The sequence below is a fragment of the Grampus griseus genome (genome assembly GCF_964374135.1).
Source record: "Grampus griseus genome assembly, chromosome: 4".
Taxonomy (NCBI): Eukaryota; Metazoa; Chordata; class Mammalia; order Artiodactyla; family Delphinidae; genus Grampus; species Grampus griseus.
Genome location: NC_138997.1, coordinates 93319121 through 93335354, shown reverse-complemented (window position 1 = coordinate 93335354; position 16234 = coordinate 93319121). Strand labels below are relative to the sequence as shown.

The window sequence follows — 16234 nt, the reverse complement described above, 5'->3', positions numbered from 1 at the left end:
TCACAAGTGTTTAAGAATCAGGTGATTACACCAACTTTGACAAGCTCCGTGTCATTACTGATGATAAAGTCAACTGCCATCCCAAAGTCACACTCTGAAATACAAGCATAAAAACACCTAGAGAAGCATGGTCTTTAGACTTTTTCCAAAGATTAAAAAAGTAAATTGGTTAAAAAGATTTAAGGTGATAAAAACTTTTTTTTGAGTAGGACCTACCTACCCTATGAGAGGTGGGTTTTGGGACAAAAAAGGGGAACAATCATATAACAAATTGTACAACTCTGAGGGAGGTATTTCTACTGACTCTACCACTAGAGCTGGATAAACAATACTAACTAAGGCTAAATAAAACATACACACCCACAGATTACAAAAGAATAGAGAAATAAATGAGATGATAAAAGTTATCTAGCTGTCTTGGAACCTTAGCAGTGGGGTGAGTGAGGCAAGCCCTAAGTATGTTCTAAATGTGTTAAGTGGCACATGATCTAATTAGGAAGTGGTCATAACACAGTGATACTGAATTTGTCAAGGGACTTACATATTACTGACAGGAATATATACGTTATAAGCTTTCTAGACTGTAGCTTGCAAATAAGTGTTCAACGTGTCTTAAAGAGTGTTCAAACCTCACTTGCAAAGGAATTATTTCAGGTAAATAACCCCATATATAGAATAAACATTATGACAAAAAGTCTGGCGATGCCAATTCTAATCTTTTTATATTGTATGTGTTAAGAATAAACTCTCAGCTAGATTTATCCCTTTCCTCCTCAGTAATCTGCCTTCTAATGGAATCCACGTTGATTTATTTCAGTAATTCCATTTCAAAGTACTTGAGTTGCTCTACTTGAATTCTATTTGGACTCAGTAATGCAGTTAGGTTAAACAAATTTGGATTTTTAGTCCCTAGGGAACTCGGTGGGGGTCTCCAATTCAGTGAGGACATTAGCTTGTTTGTAAATGTCCCAGCAGCACCACACTAAGTTATCTTCAGAGAGTGTATTATTAAGCCTCTCTTTAAAACTATAGAGCCATCACCATAAGGGCCATTTCTCTTTTATATTGAGCAATGTATGCTCTGAGCATACACTGTTAATTAGTAAACTCTAAGATAAGCTACAGAAAAATCAGCTATTTGTATGGACAAAATTAATGAAAACTAAATAAAAACAAAAATAGTTGCTGGATTTTAATAACACCAAATCTACATAAAACAGCAGCTATAAGTCTTAGTCAAAAAATGCATACAAGTGACTTACTGATGAGTAAACTTTCATGCATGTACAAAACTACTGTAGCTTTAGCTTAAAGTCAAATATTTGAACAAATGTCAAGCATGATCAAAACAGGTAACAGTCTCCACCCTCACATAAATTTATGAATTGCATTCTCAACCTTTCTTTTAAAACAATTTATTTATTTATTTATTTTTGGCTGTGTTGGGTCTTCATTGCTGCACGTGGGCTTTCTCTAGTTGCAGCAAACGGGGGCTACTCTCATTGCGTTGCGCAGGCTTCTCATTGTGGTGGCTTCTCTTGTTGCGGAGCATGGGCTCTAGGCACGCGGGCTTCAGTAGTTGTGGCTCTGGGGCTCTAGAGCGCAGGCTCAGTAGTTGTGGCTCGCGGGCTCTAGAGCGCAGACTCAGTAATTGTGGCGCACGGGCTTAGTTGCTCTGCAGCATGTGGGATCTTCCCGGAACAGGGCTCGAACCTGTGTCCCCTGCATTGGCAGGCGGATTCTTAACCACTGCGCCACCAGGGAAGCCGTCAACCTTTCCTGATTAAAAACTTGAAAGTTTACCATTGGTGCTATGTTGCAAGTCCACATAAAAAGAACTCAGTAACTATCTGTAAAAGGAATACTGGTTAAGTACCCAGTGCCCATAAAAGATTACGTTTAATATAGCCTACATTTAAAAACTTGAGTACTAAAAAGCTGTTTTGTTATTAGTTTTACCACAATCCTATTAGGAACCCTATTTTGCATAAATTAATACAATGAGTAAGATAATAAGGTACTACCTTACAAAACGTGCTCGAATATAAAGTAATTTAACAAAAACATGAATCAAATAGTATTTTGTTTCACACTGGAAGCAGACTGTAAACCCCTAAATGTTCCTATGTAATTTTATTTATCTACTTACTTATTTTTGTGCTTTGTCACACTCTTTATATTTTTTTAAATTGGAGTATGGTTGATTTACAACACTGAGTTACTTTCTGCTGTACAGTTTACATATATATATATATATCCACTCTTTTTTAGATTCTTTTCCCATATAGGTCATTACAGAGTATTGAGCTCCCTGTGCTATACAGTAGGTCCTTATTAGTTATCTATTTTATATATAATAGTGTGTATATGTCAATCCCAATGCCCAATTTATCCCTCCCTGTAATTTTAAATGAATTGTATCAGTCAGTGACAGCACTCTTGAATGAAAGTCCCATTCTAGTAACTGGCAGTTATGTTTAATTAATGAATTCATGACAAAAGAATCAAGCCTTGGCCTCTAGTTCTTTGTTTTATAATATAAATAGGATATTACCAAAGTTGTAGCATTTAAAAAAGAGAACAGGAAAATAGCAACTGAATACCAGTTCTTACTGTTCTGGTATCCACCCACATTCCCTCATGTAACCTGTGTGCATCTTAATTCTTACCCTTCTTCTTTTCCCACAATCCCACCAATCCTTTCTTCTATTCTAACTGAACCTGCCAAGCCCTGGGTCTGATGGTCACTTGCTCATCTCGCCTGCCAGTCACTGCTTGGCCTTAGTGCATTTCAACAGTCTCAGGTTTTCAGCTGGCACTCCTACCTTCCCTGACCAGCTTCAAAATACATGATTTGCTGGGTGAATCCTCCTCTATAAACTTCTATAAAAATTGTTCACTTTCCCTTAAACATGCTGGGGTCCAATGTGTCTTTCCTCATAAAGAATAATGCACCAATTGCCAAGGGAAGTCCTCCCTCCCCTGGGATCATCCAGGGAGGCCATGACAGCCCTCTTCTCAACCTCTAAGATGAAGCTGACTCACGCCAGGAGATAACATGATTTCCCAACAAGAGATCCTATAGCTTTAGCTGAATGAAACATCATTAGTGGATGATGAAATAGCACTGTGGCCCTTAGTTTTGATTCTGAATTAAAAGCCTGAGATGGGATCCCAAGGTGAGTCCAAGCCCTGGGAACTCCAATGGCCTCCCCTCAACATCTGTGGCCATCACACATATATCCAACTGCTGCTGAATCACTCTTTTCAGAAAGACAAAATTCTCCTAAATATCCTAGGATTTACAAGAACATGAAAAGCAATAGTTTTAAAAACCAAACAACTCATTCTATTCCATGGGCTTTGGCTGTAGAGTCTACAAAATGTACCATGTACTGGACTGACACCAGACTGAACCTAAATTTCCAATATACTAGTATTAACAGAGCGAAGAGCTCAGATATGAAGTAAGTTTTAATGTGTGGGCCCAATAGTTCTCAAAGTAACTCAAAATGGAATGAAGAGAACTACATGAAAAGACAAACATGGCAAATCTTGCTGTAAGCCAATTTTACTCAAAGATAAATAAAAACACCATTTTAAAATTAAAACGAATGCAGATAACACAAAGTGTACATGATTTCAAGAGAAAATTAAATCACCTGCCTGGAGGATGTACTAACTCTAACTCCTCTTTACTACAGAAAATGTTTACGAAACAGCTATTTTTATATACATCCATTGACAAAGAGTGAAGTTAAAAACTCCACAGAGAATGAGTACTTTTCAGTCAACAAATCAACTTCAAAATTATATACTAAAGTTATCACTTAAAACTGTCCCCCAAAGTTCTGAATGCACATAAACAGAAAATATTTTAAAACATATTCTAGAGACAGCACTGACAAAAACAATTGCAATAATTGAACGTAATGAAGCTATGATCAGACTATTTTTTTTAAATAATTGCAATGTTGAACATAATGAAGCTATGATCAGATTATTTTTTTAAAAGTCATATTCACTACTCTTGTTGATCTATGAAAAACTCAAAACCTAATATTTTTCCTTATCAACCTCCTGTTAATTTATATACCACTACGCTGGGGGTGCCTAACTTTTCAGTAAGTTCTTTCCATTTGAAAAATGTATCTGGTTCATTTAACTTTTACACAGCCATGTAAAGAGATAATTAACCATGATACATTTAAATATCTTTATAATTTGTAATTTTCCAACAATCATCAAAAATGTTGGGAAAAAAGATCGAAAAAATACAGCAAAAAAAATTGTGAATCTGTTAAGCTAGAATACAGACATAAGAAAGCAATAAATTCCAAATCTGACTGACAAGCAAGTCATAAGTGAGTAATATTTCCTAAGACTTTTCTACATGAATAAACTCAAGAAATGTGTAACAGTTGCCACGAGGGCCTAGACTGTTCTAGATATGTTAGTACCCTGTATACAATAAGCTTAATCCCCGACAATCATCTCCCCAAGGTGATGAAGGTAATCAACTATACCCAGTTTAAAATATGCAAACTTTAAAACCAGATCAAGAATCGTACCAAAATTCACATGCAGCTTATTATATAGCCTAATAAGTGGCTGGGCTTTTTAGAAGCCAAATTGACTCTAGTGGCTTTCCAACCTTTTCAAACAATGCAATCTTATTTTCAAAGGATCTAAGAGAATCTCCATCTCTTAAAAAATAAAGGCATAGCTACCTGTATCAAACTCAGATCTCCTTCCTATACACGCCCCCCACACACACAAAGCACCCAGAAACAAGGCTGGAATTCCCCTGGCTCCCTTCCCGTGCCAGGCAGATATCCACACCAAAAGGATCCACAGTTCCTGCCCACAAGAAATCCAAATATTTACGCAGTGTGATTAGTGTTGCTGTTATTAGAGATCTGTGCAGTCACCATTTCATACCTACAGACATGACATTTGGTTAGGTCTTGACAAAAATTCTAGGCAGAAGCCAAGGCACTGAAGAAAAAAGTACTTAGTTTTTGCCAAGTGATTTAATGGGGAGGAAGACATCTGGCTGTCTTCCTCACCCCAATCAACCTTCCATTTGCTAAGGAGGAACTTCTGGGGAGAGAGGGAAGCAGTATCTGCTCTTACTCTAAGGTCAAAAGATATGCAAAACTCTACTCAAATACATTTCTTTCTATTTACTTTGGAAATACAGGTAACGCTGTAGCACACAATTCAGATGACAATCACCCATAACTTACTCCTTTATAATTAATTCAATATAGTTTGATATCTCACAGACAAATCTTTCGGCATTAATGCAATGTTTATAGAGAACATTTCAATGCTACCTTTCTTCCAATTGCTCCGTTCTGCTTTTTTGGAGGCGGAGGCTCAAAAATGCGTTGCTGCTGCTGAGGTGGGAGTGTAGAGTACAGTGGAATGATTTTAATGTCACCAACTTCAGGGCCCAAATCATCAACCTCACGCTTTATTCTCTTACAGGCTTCATCAATTTCCTACAAAAGTTTGAGTTTGAAAATAAAATGAATACACACTGAAACATTTTAAGTATTTATCATAATCCTAGTTCTATGCACCTTATTTTCATTTTAGTAATCAAAATTAATTTAGCAAATTTCACTGGGATTTCCAAAAATAATCCAAGAAACTGACTTCTGTAGTCAAATAAACACAAAATTGCCTTATTGGCATTCCACACCCTTTTTCTTAGACTCGATATCCTAATTAATTCTCAACAAACTGTACTAAAATTGAAATTTCTCACCCAGGAATATTTAACTGCACTCATAACCTTTTCAATTTTCACAATCTAAAAGAAATTGATGTGCTAGATATTTTAAACAAGCCAATTAGGCTTTAATGTCACGTATCACTAATGCAATTATATGGAAGATTTGCTTCATTGTGCTTAATGAGAACACACACCTCTACAGTATCAACATAGATATTTAAGAACTAGGTTAACCCAAATATCTTAGAGCCTCTTCAAAAATTTCCCTACTACAGAAAACGATTCCAATACATTTGCATTCAAACCCAGTTTTAAAGAGAGGACACACAATGAATACTGAGTGTATGAGTGACAGGTGGATGGGAGGCTCTAGGGGATGGCAAAGGGACTTGAAAATGGGAAGGGAGCCAATTTTAAATTTTACAGAAGCTTTGATTTAGTTAAACTCAGAAGTATGCTAAATGATTTGGCAGTCTGTCCAATAATCTCTACCAGAAGTTACCCTTATTGACAAATTATCTTTTATTCAAAAGACAGAATGATTTTTAAACATTTATCAGGTTAATTTATTGTATATTATAATCAAGCTAGAATAATTTTCCTTGAAATGATTGTAAATCAAAGTGCAACTCTGTTTCCATGTTAAAGAATACAAAGATTTTGGATACTTAAGAACAACAAAAAAAAGGTTTTTTCCATCAATTTCAAACATACCAGTTTTCTTGAATAACAGATAAAGTCTTGAAAATTGTGACACAGAAAATTACTACTAAGTATTTGATGTAATAGTTTCCTTTGAGATCTAAAGTTTCCAAACGAAAATGAAAGTTTGCTATTCACTGAAAAAAATATAACAAATGAAACAAATATTTTTACCAAAAAAACTGCTTTCAAATGCTGTACCTAGATTAGAATGCCCCCTGCTGGTATACAAATACAAAATTAGACCTCTTCCCCACCCCCGCAAAAAAAACTGAATATAAATCCAAAACTAGATTTTATATATTACATATCCTATAGGAAAACTGACACCAGTATTTTCAATTTTGTTAATTCTATAATATATTCGACTGGAAAATAAATGGTCAGAAGTCACCAAATCCCAGATTTTATATGGAAAATTAAAAGTGCCCCAAATCATGCATTTGCAGACTCCAGAAATTTTAACAAGATTATTGTACTTGGAAGTACTAGAAGTATTTGCTAAGCATGTATGGAGCTAAAACAAAACCACTATTGCACGGGATATAAAGACTACTCTAAAGAGCAGAGGGGAAAAAAATGCCACACCATTTATGTTTTTATACAAAGTTCTAAACACTATGCTTTTAAACTCAGCAACAAAATTTTCCCTAAATTTAACCAAACTTCCAGAGTCAACACTGTCAGTTCTGAAGACCACAAAGCTTATTAACATTCATCAGCACAATGCAACCTTCTGCTTAGTCATGAATTGAGAACTGAGACAAAAGTTTAAGAGTTTCTGAATTCAGGAAAGACTTTCAGCTCCAAAAGCATCAATATGTATGTTAGTAAATTAATTCAGACCCTACTAATTTAAAGAATCTCAACTCCTGCATGTGGAAAAGATTCAGTGAAATTAAAGATAAAAGAATATACTGCTTAAAGAATGAAGGTTTCAACATCTTTAAGCATCTACAATTGATATTTCAATTATAATCATTCTTATCTAATTCAGTAGCACAGCTCCTCTAAGGAGTTCTTCTAGGAACACTTGATTTAATGGATTAACAAAAAATAATACACATTCTAGAATTCACATGTTTTCCAACCTTTCACCAATTAAAAACTGGTCTCTCCCCTCCCAAATTAACTCAAGGGACTACAGAAAACACAACTGTTTACGTGGTCAACTGTTACGTGGTAACATGGTCATCATTTTTAAATGTCAAGATAGCTAAATTTTATGGATGCTATTCAAATTTATGGAGACAGGAGTACTGAATTCCCAGAATCTACCATTTAACTGACCAAGTAAAAATAACAGGTTCACAGACATGAGGAATAGTAGTATTGCTACCTTATCCTTAAAGGTCTTTACATTCTTCAAGACTTTATTAGTCTTCTAAAGGAAACTTAAAAATGCAACAGGACACATGTAAACCTAGTTCAATTACAGTAATACTTTACTGAAAGATACACACATTTGAAAACCTTGGGGCTTATTCCCTTCCTTTCCCCAGCTGTGGGGTAGCTGCCAAAATATCAACCACAGAAATTTAACTCATAGAAAAGCATCTCAGGTCGTCTCCATAAGGCCATCTGATATTTTTGATAGAATTCTAATATGCTTGTCTATCTGAACATAATGACTATTTTGAATAGCCGTTAAAAAAACATGCTATGCACTTTGGAGGAAGTGAGAAACTATAGAGACCATACACAAAAGAACAAAATGAATACAACAGCCTCAACATTGCATTATAGGATAAACACTGTTTACATGCATCTAAAAAGCATTTGGTACTCTTGCTTACAAAATATATATATAAATTCTTCCATTCAAAATGCATACAAAGGGAGACTAATACATACAGAGATCTATCTGTAAAACTGAATTTGCAACCCACCTTTTTCCCCAAAAGAACAAATATGATTCTCTACTGTGAATGATTTTGCACCCCCAGGGGACATTTGGCAACGTCTACAGACTGGGGGAGTGTAACTGCATCTAATGCGTAAAGGCCAGAGACACTAAGAAACATCCTACAATGCATGGGGTACCCACAGCAAAGAATTAATCAGCCTACAACATAAATAGAGCTATGGTCGAAAAACCCTGCTCTACAGAAAAGAAACTATGGTCAATGAGACAGAAATAATAAATCATATGGACAATACTGAAAAAATGCAAGGGTAAAAAAGTCACTCAACATTTATAGCTCTTAATGCAACAGCATTTGATCAAATATTATATATCAAGCATCCCTGCAGACTGAACGCAAATAAGAGAGTTCACATTCTAGTGGAGGTGAATGAACAGCACAGATACAGAACATTTCCAGCTATGAAGAAAGTTGTAATGGAAAAGCACTCCTCTAGAACCTTGCTAGGAATAGAATCTCAGGCCCTACATGACCTATTGAATCAGAATCTTCAAGCTTTCTAAGTGATCAGCACATATATTAGTTTGAGAAGCAAGTTCTAGAAAATTCACAAAGCCTACTACAGCAAATGACAAGCTTTAAGAAAACCTCTAGAAAAGGCTTTCTAAAACTATTTTATCCAGATAGCTTTCATTGAGCTTATTTAGCCATCAAGTTTTTCAGCACACCTGTAAACATCCTGTTGGATATGAGTTTAGAAAATGCTGCATCTGAGAATAAAATTCCTATCTTAAAATTGATGTAAATTCTAACTAAGGAATTTCAGTGATTCCTTCCAATCCTCAGTAAACACATGCAAGAAGACAAAAACAAAACACACACATTTGTTTTGACGGTAGATGGGCACCTGAATTACCTGAGTTCACTTACAAACTAAATTACTGACTATAATAACCAGATTTCACATCACCTGTGATTCAAATTCATACCTCAGCAAAACTGCAAATTAACACAACACTACTCACCACCCAGGTCTCTCCAAAGTTGAGACTACAATTTCTAAATCTTGAAATTCTAAAAGCATTTAATATTCTTAGGGTAATTAACTAGAACACAAAGACTAATAGTATAAAAGGGTATTCCTAGAGTACACAGATAAAAGGTGTTAAATATTTCATATATATATACAATCAGGTTGAAGAAAAACTTTAAATACTGGGATAAGAAATATATGGTTAATATATGCCAAGTTCTTAAAGTTGTTGCCTAATAGAAACTATAAATAATGAAGCAAATAATGACAATACCTCTTGACCAGTTAAGAAAAGTAGAAGATCTCCCTCCTCTTCTTCACACATATGAATCTGGATCACGGTTCGAATTGCTGCTTCAAGATAATCTCTCTCTGGTTCGGGAGTATAAAAGATCTCAACAGGATGTGTACGCCCAGGAATAGTTAAGAGAGGACAGTTATCAAAGTAAATCTGGAATTTTCCTGCATCTAGAGTAGCGCTCATAACTATAACCTGAAAAGAAAACAGTAAATTAAGTGAAGCTGTCTTCAAAGATCCTTATGTGGTTTTAAAGTAAAAAACAGAAGAGTAATGTTTACTGCTCCAAATATGTCAATATGCCTAAATAAACTGTGATTAAAAAATTCAAATACAGAAAAGCTGTGCTATAGTAAGCTATTTACATTTTTAAAAAGTAGGAATAAACCTGGCATCCAATAAATAAACTAGAATACATGTTCATGAAGCAACACCTTAAAAACCAAAGTTTATATAATTACATGATATGTAAAAGGGCTTGGTAAAAGACAACATAAATATGTAGTATGATTGCAACTATGTTATTAAAACAAAACATGACAACCTTGCACATAGGGGAAAACAGGAAGAAAGCGCAAAAACAAAACAAAACAAAATATTTCTCTATTCTTCCAAACCATCTTTATTAAGCATATGTTCTTCAGAAAATTTTCTAAAACAGAGGCTTTCTATACTGCTGTAAAAGCCACAGTGAAAAAAGGTTGTTCAGGTGCAGGGCTGCATGACCGTGTAGTCACCCTCCTTTTATTTAAATTATGACGTTATATGACCCATTAAAAACGTACTTAAATAGAAGGCTCCCCCCTTAAACATTCCACTACAGAGTTCTTAATTTCTACTTTGAGTTCCTAACTAAAAATTTCAGTAGCTCATAAGGTTTAATCAATAATGACAGTACTCATATAGTTATTCAAATATATTCTTTAAAAGCATAAATTTAATATTTATAAGCCAAATCATACTCAATATCAATTTTTCTTAAGACCAAGAATCTTTCTGCCTAGTATACAAACCCTCTGTAACACATACACTAACACACGATACTAAGTTCCAATGAATGGTACACACATACACACAGACACAATGCAAAAGGGGAACTTCATAAACTTTGGGAGACAAAAACGTCAGCATATTCAGTCAGTTTTAAGCCCTTATCAACACAGTAACACTGGCCAGGGTCTAAGTGGTGTAATGGACAGAAAAACAAACAAACAAACACAAGACCCTAGGTTAAGGGAAGGCATTTCTAAGGAGTGGTTTATTCTGGGTGTAGATATTCCACTCTCCAGCATTACGAGTTATAATGAGCATGTTTGTGTTGGGACAAGGACAAAGATTTGATCCTTAATGAAGGCGTTCCCTGTACTTAATAAAGTCAGGGTGAACAGAAGGCTTAAAAACACCATTAGATCATTTAAAACAAAACAAAACAAGAAACAAAAAACTGGGTGGGTTAGAAACTGAAAAGATTTGGCTTAAAAATACATTACTAAAATATATTACTAAAAATACATTACTAAAAAATACATTACTAAAAATACATTACCAAAAAAATTTGGCTTAAAAAGGCATTACCAAAAATACATACTTAAAGTCTAAAAGACACAGCAAGGTAAATTAGAAAGAAAGGATAACCACTATAGGTACTCTTATTGGTTGCTTCTTTTACAGGTGATTATTTTTTGTAGTCGATTAGAGTGAGCATCATGTGCTCCCTGTTTTTTATATATACATACATATATAGGTATTTTTTAAGAACAAATAAATTAATTCACCTTTAAATCTGATCTCTGTCTAACAACCTCCTTCAGAACACCCATGAGAATATCTGTAGCCAATGTCCTTTCATGAGCCTCATCAAGAATTATTACACCATAACGCTCCAAGAGAGGATCATTCATAGCTTCACGAAGTAACATCCCATCAGTCATATACCTATATTGACAAAGAACATGTTAGTTAAGGTTCATTTAGGGCATTTTAAAACTAACCTTCATGACATAAATATGAAATGCAAAGACATCAGGTAAGTCAAAATTAAACTCTTATTCAAACCAAGTGTGCTATTGTTTCATAATCAATTGCAAAATTAAGCTTCCAGAAAAACTTTTCAGTGAATATATCAAAGTTATACATTATCAAATCCTGTCAAGTGAGCCTGTAATACTGCAATGCATTGAGAAAACAAGGTAAATCTGATGATGGAATATAACAAACATATGGTTTCACACAAATGCCAAAGCAAAATTAGTCACTTAAAAAATTTCTTAAAAACAAAATAAAATTTTAAACAAATATTCAACCTGCGAATAAAACTAAGAAACCATTTTAAGTTGCTTTATCACATTACAGCACTAAAATGTTGTACTTCTTTAAAATCCTAATAATTCCTCACTTAAGCTAACAGACTCCTGGTTCAAAAGGACTAAGAGAGCACAAGTCTACCATCTTTCTTTCCCCAGCCCCATCCAATTCAATAAAATGATGGTAAAGAATCATAAAAAGGAATATATTCATGGAATGAGTAGCAGCATTAGCACTATGGAAATGCTGATAAATACATATGGAAGAGAAAAGGCAAATGGCATTAGCTGTATCAGTGAAGCAAAGAGGAAAACTAGGCTTAGGGATGGCTCAAGAGAAGACAGCTAATGTGTGATACAGGCACTCAGAAGAAGGGTGGTTTGCAGAATGGCTGTATGGGTCAGCCATCTCCTGTCCATTCCATTCTGGCTGCTACTGTCACTAACACGAAACGCTATCCTACATTTGGCACCTGGACAAATTGCAAATGCTGAAGTCACAGGTCATTCAGTTAAAATACAAATCCATGGTTTTATTTACAGAGTTAAAAGCAGTATAAAAATCTGATGTCATTATTTATGACTTCACTATTCTGGCTCTATTTTTTGTTTTGTTTTGTTTTGTTTTGTTTTGTTTTGCGGTACGCGGGCCTCTCACTGTGTGGTCTCTCCCGTTGCGGAGCACAGGCTCCGGACGCACAGGCCCAGCGGCCATGGCCCACGGGCCCAGGCACTCCGCGGCACGTGGGATCCTCCCGGACCGGGGCGCGAAACCATGTCCCCTGCATCGGCAGGAGGACTCCCAACCACTGCGCCACCAGGGAAGCCCCCTGGCTCTATTTTTGACAAATTAGTCTAATCTAATCTTTCACGGACCAACCTGATATTTTTAGCTAAGGCCATCTGCTGGAGCACCAAGTTCAGCAAAATGACAGTATACAACCCACAGGAAGCCCTCTCTTTATTTTACCTGAACTTAATTGTAAATTAAGACTTTTGGCAAAGAAATCCATCTTTACTCTTTATATGTTATGTTTCCTTCTTCTTTGGTCCTATTTTAAAAAGGAAGCTACCACATTCCTGGCATCGACACAGCATTACCTGCAAGATTATTTTATATTAAGACCATGAAGCAAAAACAGAGCCAATTAAACTATGACTCAATGCCTTAACCACAGTGCACCACGGTGCATGAATCAGCTACACTATCCTCTAGATGCTCTGAAATATCTTTTATCTCTTTGAGGACATGTGGTGCTTTCTCCTGCCTTCAGATGTTATTACTGACATGAGCTGGGCAGTCCTTTTGCACATTATCTCAGTAGCAAAACATTAATACAGTTTCATCTACTTGTGGATAATTTCCTTAGATTCAACAAAGCTCTTGTCTGTTGCTTTGCAAGGCAAAAAACCCGAACTGGTCACTCTTTGAACAGCAAATATCTGCTTAAATACTATCAAATTTACACTCTACTGCTCAGTTTGCAAGCCAACTCATTTCAACATGGAATCTTAGTGTATTATTTTGAAGATACTTTAATTAACAAATGAACTCAACATATGTAGTTACGGCAATACATATTACTTATTTGAAGTGACAACTTGTACAGCTAGATCAAGTTCAAGCACTGACAACCACCTAACTTCTACCTGCTTAGAAGACCCACATAGACTGTAAAATGCATTCTAATTTCACATATTAAAATTGTGATTAAAAAGCCACTAAAGTATCAAACTTTCACTTGAAAAGTCCTTAAAAAAAAACAAAACACCCTTTTATTTTGATCTTTTCTCATATTCCTCAAACTTCAGACCACCAAAACACTATGGAGGCATCCAAAAGGAGAGCTAACCCAAATGCTCATTCTTTCATATTTTTCTGAGAAGAGGGGAAAGGTTACAAATGGCAGTTTATATATTAAATTAATGGAACTATTATTTGCCTTCTTTTATTAACAAATTGTATTACCTATTACCAAGTTAAATGGTCAACTAAACCTGAACCCTCTAACTTCCAGATTCTACAGACTAATAGTTCAATATTGATTAGATCATCACCCAGTGATCCAATTCTATGACATGTTACAGTTAATTATCTCCTGCATCACCAGCTAATATGGGAAGCTTGCTGTTTGTACAACAGAGAGCTTCAGGAAAAAAGACATTTGTGAAGTTGGAAAATCTCTCAAAGATACAATCAAATTTGCTGCTTTCCCAGTGAAGAAAACTGAGTACTAGCAGTTAACTTTTCCAGGGTCTCAAAACCAGTTAAACAGCTTACTAAGACTAGGTATCAGTGTACTGATTCCCAATCCCAGGCCCCTCCTACACTAACACACTCTCCTAAAAGTCCCAGATAAATAAATGAAAAAGATACCTGGTGATTTGCTGTACTGCTAGATGTATGAAACCCTTTGCTAAAAAAAACAAAGTAACCTGAAACAGAGCACAAAAAAGGGAGAACCAGGTAGGTACTGGTGGTCCTATTAAAACCCTAACCATTTTCTTTTAGTTAGGTCAAGTTTTACTACCTTTCATAGTAGTGATAAAATACTTAACCCAGACTAAGGGGTGAGCCATAAAAATAGGGGGTCACAATAATAAATTGTAATTACATTATTCTGAAGTTTCAGTAATGGACTAGTAAACAAAAATTGCACAGGACAGCCGAACTCTACATTTTACTGGATACCCTATTCTCCAGTGTTTTTTTAACTGTCTTAGGACAAAGACTAGCTTAAAAAGTCATCAGCATCACCTGGGAACTGGTTAGAAATACAGAACTGGCCTCACCTCAGACCTACTTAATCAAAAATTCTGAAGGTGAGGCATAGCAATCTGTGTTCTAACAAGCTTTCCTATGATTCTGATGCTTGCTAACTTGTGGAAAGCACTAGTCTAAATTAATCAAGTTAAACAAGAGGCAGGGTATTCCCTGGCGGTCCAGTGGTTAGGACTCCAAGCTTCCAATGCAGGGGGGCCAGGTTCAATCCCCGGTTGGGAACTAAGATACCGCGAGCCGTGTGGCATGGCCAAAAAAAAAAAAGTCTTTGGCGCTATTAAAATAAAACTTAAAAAAAAAAAAGAGGCAGATTAAGCAAAGTAGATGGTTAAGGTGGCAAAAACATCCTTGGAGCAAGTCAGCAACAGTCCCTATTTCCAAACAGGACTGTCTATATAATAAAACAAAGCAAAAAAACCCGGTGTGCTAAGTACTATCAATTTAGCTTAAGTATTTTTTGCAGTCAATGCGCACAGGCAGACGGCATGGTACAAGCCAACCACAAACTCTGATCCCAACCAATGTCACAAATTCTGGTATAAACAAAGCACTTTAAAACATTATGTACTGCAAACGTGTTATTTGTTTATAGTTTTCTTTACATATATTTATAATTTTTGAAACATCTCAAGTAGTCAGATTCAAAGAAAAGTCATAAAGGGAAAAAAGATCCACAGAAAGGTGACAAATGCTTTGCAAAATGAACACCAGAAATTTTAAAAAAATTTTTTTTTTTTTGTGGTACGCGGGCCTCTCACCGTTGTGGCCTCTCCCGCTGCGGAGCAGAGGCTCCAGACGCGCAGGCTCAGCAGCCATGGCTCACGGGCCCAGCCGCTCCGCGGCATGTGGGATCCTCCCGGACCAGGGTATGAACCCATGTCCCCTGCATCTGCAGGCAGACTCTCAACCACTGTGCCACCAAGGAAGCCCTAAAAAGTTTTTAATAATAAACTATGTATTATTTATAACTTTAATGAATGTCAACAAGTAATGCTCAAGTTATGAGTGATGAAAAACTGACTAGGGCTTCCCTGGTGGCGCAGTGGTTGAGAGTCTGCCTGCCAATGAGGGTTCAAGCCCCAGTCCGGGAGGATCCCACATGCCGTGGAGCAACTAAGCCCATGCAACACAACTACTGAAGCCCACATGCCCTAGAGCCCGGCTCCACAACAAGCCACCGCAATGAGAAGCCCACGCGCCACAACAAAGAGTAGCCCCAACTCGCCGCAACCAGAGAAAGCCCGCGTGCAGGAATGAAGAAAAAAACCTGACTGTATGGGTAAGCAATCCTCAGTAACAGTGTTCTCGGGGGGGGGGGGGGGCAATAATAAAAGACTCCCTGCCTCAGCGCCACCCCCCCAATTCCAGACTGATCAAAGATGTTTAAGACAAAAACATACTAGAGTACAGAATACATGGGGGCTTATTTAAAACAACCTTGGCCAGGGTGTGATGTAAAATCCACATTAAAAAGTGGTTAAACGCTTGTATAAAATTCGTGTTTCTGC

At 36.2% G+C, this 16234-nt stretch overlaps 1 protein-coding gene across 1 annotated transcript in view; it reads right to left on the bottom strand.

Moving 5' to 3' along the window:
- DHX15 (DEAH-box helicase 15) overlaps positions 1-16234 on the bottom strand; it is a 52372-nt gene that overhangs the window by 16070 nt on the left and 20068 nt on the right. The window contains exons 4-6 of the mRNA XM_082652732.1: positions 11417-11576; positions 9618-9836; positions 5340-5507 (exon numbers count right to left, since the gene is read on the bottom strand). Of these exons, the coding sequence (XP_082508858.1) occupies positions 5340-5507; positions 9618-9836; positions 11417-11576 (547 nt within the window). The remainder of the gene's footprint in view (positions 1-5339; positions 5508-9617; positions 9837-11416; positions 11577-16234) is intronic.